General features: G+C 35.0%; 1 protein-coding gene across 2 annotated transcripts in view; it reads left to right on the forward strand.

Moving 5' to 3' along the window:
- Positions 1-11,872, forward strand: part of orb2 (cytoplasmic polyadenylation element-binding protein orb2) — a 376,691-nt gene extending 364,819 nt beyond the window's left edge. For both annotated transcript variants that reach the window (XM_083142704.1, XM_083142705.1), the window contains 2 exons: positions 2,260-2,370; positions 4,459-11,872. In XM_083142704.1, the coding sequence (XP_082998830.1) occupies positions 2,260-2,370; positions 4,459-4,575 (228 nt within the window). In that variant the 3' untranslated portion in view covers positions 4,576-11,872. The remainder of the gene's footprint in view (positions 1-2,259; positions 2,371-4,458) is intronic.
- Positions 11,873-14,096: the final 2,224 nt, after the last annotated feature.

The raw sequence follows: 14,096 nt of genomic DNA on the forward strand, positions 1-14,096 counted from the left end.
AATTTTGGGGGAACGAAAGATTTGTAAAAAGTGCTGAGAACGTACAGGTTGTTTATTTCAGTAAAACAATAGTGTAGACCCAGCATATGCATGGATCTGTTAGTGACTGCAGAAATGTGCTCAGAAAAGGAGAGTTTATCATCAACGTAGGTCCTTCTGTATGAAACTCTTTGAATGCAATTAAATATAGTGCCCTTACACACATGTTCATGTACATTAATTGCCCTAGTGATTTAGTTTGGAAAATGTTTTGGTCTCAGCGAGAAAAACCTTGAAAAGCCAGGAATTTTGTTTTTATGAAATTGTTGACACTCTGATCCCAGGGGGGCAGATGTGACTGCACTGCAGGAAGTATTTGCTCAAAGGCTGAAGAATATTCTGCCTGTTGATGGTTTGCCCCTTTCGTACAGGATCTTGCTTTTGTCCCAGAAGATGGCACAAAGAAGTTTCGCATTCGAAGAGCTGGTAAAATTTCTTGGGCAGAGGGGAAGAAGAACATTTCCACTGTTTGGACTATATTTTGTTTATATATAGAAGAGGGAAATAAAGGCTTCATCCATTGTCATCAGACTCAAACACTTTTGTCAATTGGTAGCATAGTTTTTGTCAGAAGACTACTGGAAATTGTCTTGTGGGAAGCCGAGCTGCCGAGCGACCTCAGAACGAACCATGGACAACTTTAAGTGTTGCGTAAAATTCTTTGCACAGTGCCACAAGAGAATCCTGTAAGGTTACAAATAACCTCAACGGCTAACCTGCTGTCACCCATACCAGGACCTCAACACAAGCAATATTTATCGTGGCACAAATGGGGTGGCAAGACCTTGGCAAATCTTCAGTAAATTTCACAAATCCACTTCCAAACAGTACAGTCTGCAATGGCATTGGCTCCACAAACATTTCTCAACTATGATGGATTTAGACTTTTTCACCACATGCAGACAAAAACTCAATCATAGCATGTTGCTCCTCCACAATGTAATCCAAGATGACCAGACAATGTAACAATGTAATGTAATCCAAGGGACTGTTCCGTATTAGCTGGGACAGTCACTTTTTTGTGACAATGACTTATGGGCATAGAATTACTGCAACAATGCACCTTCTCTACTATTACTATGAACTATGGCATAGTAACATTTTGGTCATTCACATCTGACTACAGTGTGTTTTATATTAGAGGTCTGGGGCCTCCCCGATGGCACAGTGGTGCGTGGTCACCTTGTAAGCAAGGGGTCCCGGGTTCGATACCTGGCGGAGGCACATAGTGGTTCGGATCCCACTTGAAACTGTAGGTCCAGTCCTGATTAGCCTTCCTGTGCATAAAGTGGACTTAAAACACTAAATCAATCAATATTAGAGGTCTGCGCTGCTGTGGATATGTGGGAGCATAAGAAACGATTGATGTGCCAACTTTCGTTGCTCTGCGTGCTGGTAAGAGGAGACTGTAAACATACTTAGCTAACATATAGCGCTTTGCAGTAGAATATTGTCTTCAAACATTCGTAACTTTTCTTCCTTTATGTAAATGCCGCCAACAATTTGAAATTGCAAATGCGTATTTTTCCATTGCAAGGAATTCAGTGCAAGTGTGGGTCTGGTATAAGATGGTCCATTCCTCAGCAAAATATCAATGAATGACTTGTAATTCTAAAAGACTGCTTGGTTTTAATGCAGTGTACATCACTATGTTATGCTAGTTATTTATACAGTATTTATTTATTTTTAATTAATTTTCAAACATCAGAGTTTATGACAAAACAGTTTTTATATTAAAATGTGTACATTTTGCCATCCTCTGGAAAATATGAAAAATGTCCCATTTTGTTTTGAAAATCTGGTCACCTAAATGCAATCCATAGTTTGAGGACAGTGTCAGAAACAGCTTTCCTTCACAGATGGACCCGGATTACAGTTAGAACTTTGAAATTTTGCATGATTATACTGTAGTTAATTCACACATAATGATATTTATCTAGTCCCAGTAGTTTTCGAATGAGAGGAAAATGGTACAGACTTTTGGTATGCACCTCGTATAACAGGGAAAGTGTTGATCAAACTAGCAGTGGAGCACTGTTTGACGTAAATAATAGTGCTTGAATGTCTACTCCTGTACACCACTGTCGTAGAAGAGTGCAAGCAACTTTTCTCAATATGTGGTGTGGATGTAGTACTAGGATATGAACAGAGCTTCAGTATTGTTTGATGTGTAAAAATGCCATATCCAGGCAAGACAATAATTTTCTTTCTTTCTCGAAGGTTGAAGTCAAACCCTATGTCCTAGATGACCAGATGTGTGATGAGTGTCAAGGACAGCGATGTGGAGGAAAATTTGCGCCATTCTTCTGCGCCAATGTTACTTGTTTGCAGGTAGGTGCTATAAAAAGTACTATAGAGAAACATTATATAACTAATAACCCTTATTCCTCCTCCCCGAAACTACCCACCCACCTTGCAGTAAACACTGGTGAAAGTAACTTTGTTTTCTATCTACTGTTTCTGACAACACTGACGGTAGTGATGCGGCGTCAATATTCTTGCCTCTACTCTTTGTAACCATGATTTCTTTCTTCTCCGTTGACAATGCGACCTAGGTTGCAAAATATCAAACTATTTCTTTTCGTGTGGTAAGTGTTTACTGTCTCCTTCATTATTAGTGTTTATCCACCCTTATGGCACTCTTTCTCATCCTATTCCTGTGTTTATTACATATACGTTCATATATACAATGTAAAAATTGAAGGAAGATGGCAAATGCACACACAAAAAATTGTCAACTTTGAACCAATGTCGGACCCCTCACTGATTCCCACTGGTGTATTGCATTGCAACAATTAAAAGTTGTTTAGAATATTCATACTGTAGCCACAGTAGCTCAGTCGTTAGGGCATCTAACTACCGTGGGAAGAACCCAGGTTCGATCCCCAGTGGGGAGAACCAGGATTTTTTCCACCTGTTCATGTGGCTCCTGCATCCACCCAGCATTGCATAAAGTGGGTACCGGGAGGAAAAACTGGGAGGTAAAGGTAGCTAGGAGCATGGTGCTAATCACATCACCCTCACCTTCGGCCATGATCAAGAAAGTGTGGAGCCCAAACTCCACACCCCCTATATGCCTTCATGGCGTAGTGCAAAGCACAGGGGGAGCACATTTTTTTTTTAGAATATTCATGAATGTTTATGAAATAAAGAAGCACGATATAAAAGTCATTGTTGCGAGGAAGACAAACCTATTGGTGGCTTTCAATAATATGTGTTTTCTTGATCTTTTTATTTATTAAGCTTTCCTGTTTCTTCAAGTTTGGTCTTGTTACAAGATTAGCAACAGAGTTGCCTGAAACGTAGAGAAACATTCTCTCCAGCATGTGGTGTTAGAAGCTATCTACCGTTCAACTGCAGCAGACATGTCTACCTTGATTGGGTGAATCTAAACATGATTGCCACATTATAGTCCCACTCCCACATGTTTTGTTTGTGTCTTGTTGAAGAAGATTGTATTGTAAGCATCATGATGGTTAGTGTGGTGTTATCTTAATTTGCGTATCTTAATCGCAGCCTGACCTCTGCTTCCTTCACTCGATCTACAGCGGCAACACTGCGTGGTTTCTGCTAGAAATTCCAATAATTGACAAACTTAGGAAATGTGACAGGTTGTACCAAACATGGTTTAATTGAGTTCTGCACCTTGGCCATGTGGTCTAAGGCATCAGGCTTTGGGCTGATGTCTCCTAGGGGAAGCATAACAACTTTTTTCTGAGATTTCAGCCAGTGTATGGAACCAGTGGCCATCGTGAGGAAATTGGGGAGCTGTTATGAGAAGCATAACCTAGTCATGCGAACCTACATCAACGGGGGGTTCGTCGTTTTGACCATACACCATTGTGTAACTGGTTAGGTGGTTTTGCCAAGGGTGTAGGCTAATTTCATGATGAAGCTGTTTAGATGAAAAAACAGAAGAGTCAGCCTCTGTGCTGAAATGCTCAGCTCAATGTGCTATGAAGCCAAAGGTCTGGTTAAGGCATGGATGTATCATTGTGTTTATCCCATCCTCTTTTTCAACATTGCAATTGATTATCAATAGTTTAATAGACTTACGTAATCGCGAAAGTTTTGAGAATATCTAAATAATAGCGAAAGCAAACTACAACAAAATTCACATCAATGCTCTAGAAGAAATTCTAAGCATGTGTAATTTTTCATATTTTGGAATATCACAGCGGTTTTTCGAATGAAGAGGAAAATTTGAAAAAAATTGCCCTTACGGCTGCAAAAGGTCCAGTCGAGCCTTAACCAAAAAAATAGGAAAGCAACACAAAAATAACGGAAATAGAAAGAAATTGAAGAGCCATTCACAAACTAGACCACCAAGATGGCTCGTAAGAATGCAAGGTGGGTGTTCTAGCAAATGCAGTACTTCTCTCTGCCAACTTGCAACTAACTCATGTTTTCTTTCCCTAGTATTACTGTGAACACTGTTGGGCTACTATTCACTCTCGGCCTGGTCGCGAGTTCCACAAGCCCCTTGTGAAGGAAGGTGCAGACCGCCCCCGCGCAGTTCCTTTTCGTTGGTGTTAACGCCGGCATGGCCTAGGTCTCAGCGGCCCTGAAGACAAACTGGGATGGATCAAGAAAGCAACATGAAGTAGCCAATCACCTTGCAGGAAGGGAGAGAGATAGAGAAAAAGGAAGTAAATTTGTTGGATTTTTAATAGAAATTCAATAATGCTATAATTGTCACTCCACATGAAAATTCACCACCACCATAGGCTAGCTGTTTTTATCGCTGTTTATATATATACATTATATATAATTATATATATATTATATAATCACAAGTTCTTAACGTCTTTTAAGAATGGGTCTTTTTGAATTGTAACCTGCAGAATGTGTTGTTGACATTGATTCCTGTTATTAATACATTGAGGCATTCTGCAATGAAAATACCTGTATGTTGAGTCACTGAATATCATACGTACCAGTATGTAGCAAATGTTAAGATGTGATCCCTTAGCCTCTCTGCCAATACTTTACACAATTTTAGTGAATTTTCAGGGTATTTGTAAATAAGCATTCATAGTTCAATATACTTTTGTATCAAACATACGAAAGACGGCATGTAAGGATGTAAGCTTTGCTAATTCCACGTTGTCTCATATTTTTCCTTGACATGTAATTTTCGTACCTCCTCTGTGTAAATAGTTGTTGTTGTAAAGATCCAGACGTTGTTCAAAATATTAATTTGTTTCATATTGAGAAGTGTATCTTCAATATTTATTTTTTGGTCTCATTTTTGTATATAAAGAATTTTCGCCACAGACATTACCTTTATCAAATCTTGTATTACTGTCTGCCACTTGACTGGCACAAACTAACTTTTGATACATTTCCTAGATACCTAACTTAAATATAATTAATATATTTGTACTCTAACTGAATGAAAGCATTGGCAGAGATACTATATTTAAACGGTTCTTTTTTGTAACTTTGTTGTGCACATGTTTTTAAAACAATTCTTGGGTGGGAAGTTTTCTCGAACTTATCTTCATTATCTACTTGCCCAGAGGGCTGACTAATTTCAAATACATGATAAATTTTGTAGTGACACGTAGGTAGATAAAAAAATAAGCCTTGTAGTAAATGTTAGGTCTTTTCAGGACCGACTTTGAATACATAGTACAGTAACCATTTACTTCATGGCTAATTTTGATGACAAAATAATAATATTGAGGCAAATGTTAGTCTGTTTGCTTGATGTGAACCTATAGAAATTGCTCAGGCTGTTTCCTTCACAAATGTAATGTAGAAATGTGCATAATAATTGTACTGTGGGTTTACTCTTGCCAACTGTACCTTTTTTTGGAAGACTGGTACTAGTGCACTTGTAGTGAAACCTACTTTTTTGGATCCAATGTAGGTAAAGTGTACACTCTGTAACTTTGCTCATTTTGTCGCTGTGTTATCGGAAGGAATTTTTCAAATTATCATCTAGGTCTTCTAGCAAGTGTGTTTTAATGACCGGGAAGTATTTTTTGGTCGTGTCGTCTGTGGCCACGGGTTAATGTTCGTTTCCTCACCATCCCCTCCCCCTCTTTCTGAACCAGCAACCTCAATGACGTAGAGTTGTAGACACATGCAGTGTTACCTCAGAGAATGCGCCCGACACGATGAAGGTGCATGCCATAATTTACTCCTTTTTAACTGTACTAGCCCCGTGGAGATGTAAGTGTAAACCATTGTTTGTCAAAGTAGTTCTTTTTCTCCGAACAATGGTTGCCGTTCCTGTTGTAAAGTCTTCTCCCCTTTCTGTGTGTGGTTCTTTCAGCAACCATCCTGTTGTCCGATAGGGTTCGTTGTTCATGGGAAATGTTAGGCGTAAGGGCACTTTTTTGCGTAAAAGAAAGCCCCTTTCTTGTAATTTGTGTGATAAAAAATAATTGATGTAGGTACTTTGCACGAAAGTAGATTTTTCCATAGATTTGTATTTTTGAGTGTTGAAGTTTTTTATACTCCTGTTGTTATCTTAGTTGAGGGCATATGTAAATGGAAAAGTGAAAAAAATAAATACGGAGGGAAACTTTTGATTGACATAAAAGCGCATGAAGAATTCCCTTCTTTCTCATTTTACTTCCTGTATATCACTGTTTTATAATACCAGGTCAATGGATTGGATTTTTGTAAGGAATATGACCCCTTAGGGGAACTGCCCATATCTACAAATATCCCTTACAGCTAAGGTCAAACCTTGGCTTTCTAATCCATTCGACCTAGGGAGCATTGCTCATGGTGTCAGACAGAATATATATTTAAAAAAAAGCAAAAAAGATATAAGAAAATATAGGAATTACTTTCTTTCCCTCGTCATGTTCAGAACATTTGCAAGTGATCTCCCCATACCAAAGAATTTGTAAAAATAAAGTGTGAGAACTGCTGCACTACCTAAACGGTAGGATATTATACTTTTTCCCAAGGCAAATTGAACTCGTATAACAATTTCCTTTTTTTTTAATTTTTAAATATTAATAAAAGTAAATTTACAATGTTTCCTGTAGTTGTTGTTGTATTACGTAGTTGAAGACAGTTTTTAATAAACAACACTATATTAGTCAGGTTTCAAGATGTGGTGCACATATTTAATTAGCAAAGAATGTTCAGTTTTTTGGGCTCAAAATAAATGTGCTGCTTAGAAAGGTAATGGAAAGATACATTTTTAAAAAAGAAATGAAAAAAAAAACCTTTTTGGTCATAACTAAATAAGGTTTTTTTGAGACTCTTAGTGTTGTTTTTATTCAAATTTCTGCAGTTGAAAGAAATTTTTCATAGTAGCACCTGCGCACTTGGGATTTGCCTGGATAGATTTTCTAGTCATATATTGGGATTGTAGAGTGTCTAAAAACAGTCTTACTGTAGAAATACAATCTGGTTCCTACCATGGGTTTATAGGTACAGACTGCAATTGACTACCATTTTGGTACAAATAATTATTGATTTTGTAACACATTGTTTGTAAAAGAATAACAAACATTTTTCCTTTTTGTACTATTTATAATGCTTTCAATTGCCCTGGATGTCCCAAGATTTAGAGTGTAACAAAGGATCTAACTTATTACGTAGTGTCCCAGGGTTTTTGACACTTGCAATAGCGTTACTAGCTATTGCCAAATTTGCAACTTAATGTTTAAAAGAGAAAGTAATTATTTTTGTCATTTGGTGCCATCAGTCAGGTGTAGCAAGATGTACAGGATTTTTCTTTTTCATTATTTTTTTAATTTCCTAATTCATGGAAGGAACAGGCCTTAATTTTTTTTGGTTTCATTTTTTTTCAATATGAAGTTTTTCGTAATGGTGTTAAATGTTAGATGGTTCCCTGTGTTTTGAATATTTATTCAATACTTTGAATTTTTACTATGCTTAATAGTATTTCAACTTTTTATTCCTAGTTGTTGTTTCTTTGTTTTCTCTTTTTTTTAAAAAAAAGGAAGAAAGAAAATATGAAATATGTTTTTTAATAAAGGTGAGTACCTTTTTTTTCATTCTTGTTTGTTTCATATGAAATACAAAAAGCCTCATTGTATGCATGGCAATATGTGATCCATAGAGTTTATTTGTAGTTGCATTGTACGCGAGTGCTGCTAAGCAGTCAGTTTCATGTTGTTGTTGTTGTTTAAATCTGCGTGTGTCAGCTAGCTGCTCACCGTGAAATGCAAAACAAGAAACTTGAGGCTGACGAGGTAGTAAACGTTGAAATAGGAAATAATTCTCCCCTCGATATTATATATATAGCACATAATTTTGGCTTCAATTATTTTTATTTTTGTGTACATGTGGGGGAAATTTCCTATTTCTGTATGGCACTCTTAAAAAAAAAAATTACAGTGAGTAGATATATTTTTTCTTGCAAGTTTACGTTCAGCAAGTCACCTGCCTTTTCAAGTTAGTGCAAAATTAAGTCAGGAGATTTGCTGACAAAATATCTTTTCTTAAATAGAGTACCATGTTTAAAATGTTTAAAAAAAAAAATATGAAGAAATGCAGTTCATGTTATGTGATAGTTCTATTTAATACCAAATCTACACGTGATTATTTTGTAGCCCTGGGTAACTTATTTAACATTAGCACTATTTAACATTTTAATAAGACTTCGTAAACTGTATGAAAATATTCCAGTGTGATAATTCCATGTATTAAACTGTAATTGACTTTGTCAGATAGTTTTCACCTCAAAGTGGTAGTTGCCTCGTCACGAACACCAAATATACCTATCAATATCTTACCAGTATGGGCTTTTAAAGAAGTTTAAGGGAAAAAATAACAGAAGTAATTACTTATAAGCCTGAAATTCTTAGAACCTCAATTAAGCCTGAAATTCTTAGAAACGATAATTCATATATAAGAAAAGGTAAATATTTTAGTAGAAGCAACATATGCTATCTTGGAGATGAAATTAAATTAACATTGCTAGTTAAAAAGTTTTATCACTGGGCTTTCCTTGGCACTCAATTTTTCAAATAAAATAAAATATTAAGAAGCTTTGCAAGTTAATCAAAGTGTAGAGTGAAGGTTTAATTCATAATCCTGTTATTAGTTTAGGAATATAACAATCTGGTTTGTGTGTCACTGTTTATAAACAATTAATTAATGAAGTCTAATGTTTGTCGTGGCTTCACTCAGATCCAATGTTTCGCATTGGAGGGGACTGATGTTTTGGCCCTTTACCACTTTTTGAAGACACATATAATACAGCAATACATTTAAAGAAAAATCAAGAACTCCTTTTTTAAAACAAAAAGAGAATAAATGGCTTTTATAGTAAATTTTCCAGATGTTGTAATCTAAAAAAAAAAATTGTCAGGAGAGAAGTGTCATTTTTCAATATTTTCAGTCAAATCCGTGTATTTGTAAAGTTTAGTCATGGAATGAATGGTTATTTGGAGCTGGTTGTATAAAAGGAAGACAAAAAAAATTATGGTGCTGTTGAATCGTAAGGAAATGGGAGTTCTGAAAATTATTTGTAACAAAAAGAAAAAATAATAACTTGAACTGAACGATAGTTTTCGAAACATAACTTAAATTCTTGAGCAAAGAATTAGTGCATCGGTGTGTCAACACTTTGGCTAATTATAATAATAATAATAATGGAAAAGAATAATTTAATTGGTATAAACACTTGCTTTTCTCTACTTTAGAAACAGACAATTCCCATTTCCTTGCGATTGTAACCAAGTGGTTTGCATATCTTCTATTTACAGTTCCATGATTCTCGGTATTTGTGAATATCTATTTTCTTATTACACAAAAAACAAAAAAATTAAGCAAAGTAACACTGAGTGCAACAATAATACACACTTTTTGATCCGTAGCTACCAACAATGGACATAGATTTCAAGCCCATGATTATAAATGTCCAATATATATGATATATATATATATAAACACTTAATATATATAATATATGTTCTGTGCGTTTCTATATAATGCGGTGGTTGTATTACTACAAAATAAACTACATGGTGCTTCTTTTTTAGATTGTTGCAATTATTTTTCTGTGTAGATTTGTATAAAAATTCTCTTGTTTATGTAAAATTCTTAAAATATGGAGTACACAGTAAGCATAATTGTATTTGAGTGGAGCATTGTGAGAATATTAATGAATTTTTCTGTTTCGGTTACAGATGCGTTATTAATGTACAGTATTATTATGTACTGGAATATTCACACTTTTTCAAACAGTCCCCTTTCTGGGTACATGAAAGTTTTTTGTATGGTTTGCAGTGTTTCTATCCTAAAGTAACGCTGTGTAAAGTTGACACCCATCCCTCTTAGAGAAAATTTGTACAAATTCTATCCTCAAGCCACTTGATTCTGATCGCAATTGTGGATCGCAGGAAGGAAAAATAAGAGAGACTCAAAATTGAAACTAAAAGAGGAACAGTAGGGTAATGCGTAAGAAGTTGCACACACTGCACCTCACCATAAAGTTATCTCTAACAATTTTATAAAGTAGATTTTTTTATATATATGCATGTAATTTTTTATGAATACAAAAGATATAATTATTTCTTTGGGGTTAGAGTAGCTAAAATAACAAATAAAATTTACAGCAATATTAAGATGCTAAGCACATTTTTTACTCTAGTCAGGATGTACGAGTTTTTATAGAAACTTTATGTAATAGCAGTAAATTCAGAGTGGCCTTTGACTGTTAATGTCTTTTTTATTGATCTGTGATAGTTCCATGGTTACTAGTAGCTGACGTACATTAGCTTGTCACAATAGCCTATTAATTTCATTCAGGTTTGTATGTAGTTAGTTTCATATAACATTTCGTAAATTAATATTATATATAAATGTATACATACACAATTTTTTTTTAAACTATGTATTTTTCAATTGTAAATTTTTGTTCTTTTGTCTAATAGTAGCATGATTGTAAACATTTTTTTTTCACATTTGTAATTTTGTTTGCTAGAATGGCATAGTAGATAAACAAAAAAACAAAAATTCTTAACCATGCTCAATCCTTTTACTAGGCATCAGAGGAACTTACTGGTTAGCATATTGTTTAGATCATAAATTTCATACTAATGTGATAAACATTTATTAAAAATGTGGTGAGGATCAGATGTAAAGAACTCCCCCCCCCCCCTTTTTTTTAAGAAGAAAAACTTTCATCGACATTTCTAGGAGAGGATATTCGCTGTGCATTTCCAACGCTTCCGCAAATGATCAATTGGTTTGAGGATAGAATAGCACGGGATGGAAAAGTACCCCCAAATGTAGTATTGTATACTTGATGAATTTTCTGGTTAAGCAGGGTTTTGCATGGAGTTATTGTTCTTTTTTTTTTTTTTAATTTATCCAGATCTTCTCTTGGAAGGAGAGAAAAAAATTTTTACTTCCAAGAGTGTTTCATAATGTAAATGGTACACTCAATTTTTTAGGAAGGCACTTGTTAGTATTCTAATATTATAATTAATGGGGTACTTTGTGTGCATTTCAATCACTATTTTTATGAATTTTTGTACATTTTTCTAATTTTTGTATGACATGTCACGGGTAGCAGGAAGTGGTTTTGGGACGTGAGGATTAACTTGCCGCTTTGGACTTCCCCACGTTGTTGTGCTGTGGGCTCGTGTCTTTCGATAGTCAGACAATGAAATCAAAACAAAATTAATGTGTATATATGTGTTCCTCTCTTAAATTATAATAAACAAAATTTTAAGCAAATAAGCCACTTCCTGTTTTCCGGCACTGCTTATTTGTATCAGGGGAGTTTTTCCTAGTTATTTTGTTGGATATCAAACTTTTTATGTTTTATAAATAATTATAAAAAAAATGTGAACTGTGTTTATTTGATAAACATTAATGTAAGTTATTTATGGATGACATTTTTCATACAATATTCCTTTTTCCACCTACCTAACCTTTCTCCTGTATCTTCCACTGACATTTCCCTCCCTTTCTCCTTATATTTACTATAACTTGCGATCTCTTGCTCTGCTTTTGCTATTCTCTTTAAACAATCCTATGTGATATCCTCCTGTTTCGTCTAAAAGCTCTGCCAGAAAAAAAAAGAGGCTCTTGTACTAACAGTTCTTTTCCAATGTAATTACAGTAGTTAAATAAAGCAGGTGATAGAAAACTAACAGACTACCTTACTAACCTTGACTTCTCTGTGTTTTCTGGTCTCTGGTGGTGTGCTTTTTGCTGTAAAGTAGTTGCATTTTAACCGTAGGTACAGTTCAGTAGGTATTGGTATCTTTTCGTAACGTCAACATCAAATTAGATCTTTTCTAGAGTAGTGAGTAGAGGGTGAATTAAAATTAAGCAAAATATACATGCATCATAAACAGAAAATTTACAAGCAGACTTCCACGGTGAAGTGGTTAGCACTAGGGACGGATGATATCTGAAATTTGATATCGTGATATATTGTCAAGAAAATATCACAGATGATACCATACAATTTTTTTCCCTATCATGATATTGGTGATATATCGCTGACACAATATAGATCATTAAAATATCATGACAATGTATTGCAAATGTGATATATATCACCAAATATTGTGACGATATGATATATATTGTCAAAATATCATGATAATATATCATTGACATGATATATATCACCAAAATATCATGACTATATATCATCTAGTAGATATTTTTTCAATATCGCAATATATCAGACGATATATCGCCCGACACTAGTTAGCACGACATGCTACAACGTCCTAGGTTTGAAGCACTGTCTTCTCATGGATGTTCTTTGCGAGTATCCCATCATGAATTTCATATCATCACTCATCATCGTCACAATTAGCCAGAATCGGAAAAGCAATGCTAAATAACAAAAATCAAGAGAATTTACATATAATTTTGAAGATAAAAATTACTCAAGCAAAGAATGTTTAGAGACAACTATGACTTTAAGGTATTGTTTATAAGTACACTATGCCATGATGTATATAGGGGAATTCTATTGATCTCTACCATGTTGGAGGTGATGTGATCAGAACCACGCTCCAGCTACCTTAACTCCCCCAGTACCGATTTAGTTGAGGCTGGGTGAGCCCCAGAGTCGCTTTATGCAGGGACAAGGCTGGAAAATTCCAACCTTAGATCACACCCTAGGAATTGAACCTGGGTCTCCCGCATTGCAGTCAGGCACCCTACCGACTAGATCACCATGGCTCCAAAACAAATTCTGAGGCTCCAAGTTTAATGTAGATTTTTGCTGCCTGTCAAGAACAAAAAAAAAAAAAAAAAAAAAAAAAAAAAAAATGATTTCATTCACTTTGGGGAGGAGGTCTGTCTAATTTGAAAAATGTTCCAGTTTTAGAGATTTTGCCCATGGACAAGTGTAGACGCAAATCCAGTACAACCAATTGCCAGAGCTTAAGTGGTGGGAACCTGCTGTAATACTCTGAGAAGAAATAATTAACCCAGCTTCACCCTGAAAGACATTTATATGCTTAAAACCTGTAGTCTTGTCAGAGATACACACAGTATCTTCTTGTATGCAATAATTTACTTTTCCAACATCTTAAATGGATTACCCTGTACTGATAATGAGCAATCTTTTCCCAAAAAACGTATTTAAACATCTATGCAAATGTATTTGATGATAGTAATAATTATTATTATTGAGCTTTGGCTATTGTCTCTGGAGTAGAGAATCAATTCTGTTACAACTTCTTATAACAAACAAAAATTCAAATTATTACCAACAGTAATCCATTAAAATCTTTGTTTCTGCATGCTCAGTAATATTCTTCGGCACTGGCTGTGCTGATTTGATCCAACTACCTTTTTTTTTATAAAAAAAACATATGAAAAGTATGCTAAAACCTACTGTTCTGTTGCACTTTTCTAACCCACGTAGCACATTAGTATTAGTATAATTCTTTAGTGCTCTACTAAAAATTTTCTTGAATAGAAGGTTGAAACTAATAAGTAGTTCTGTCTTGTTTGAATTTAAGAGGTGTTGTGTAGAATTCTGTAGAGCTTAACATTTACAGTTCACTCTCTGTAACTGTAATTATTGGGTTTCTTCGGTAATTGTATGTTTGAATTTCCTTCTGAAGAGCTCATGT

This window comes from Lepisma saccharinum, chromosome 21 (assembly GCF_977018435.1).
Source record: "Lepisma saccharinum chromosome 21, izLepSacc3.1, whole genome shotgun sequence".
Classification (NCBI taxonomy): Eukaryota; Metazoa; Arthropoda; class Insecta; order Zygentoma; family Lepismatidae; genus Lepisma; species Lepisma saccharinum.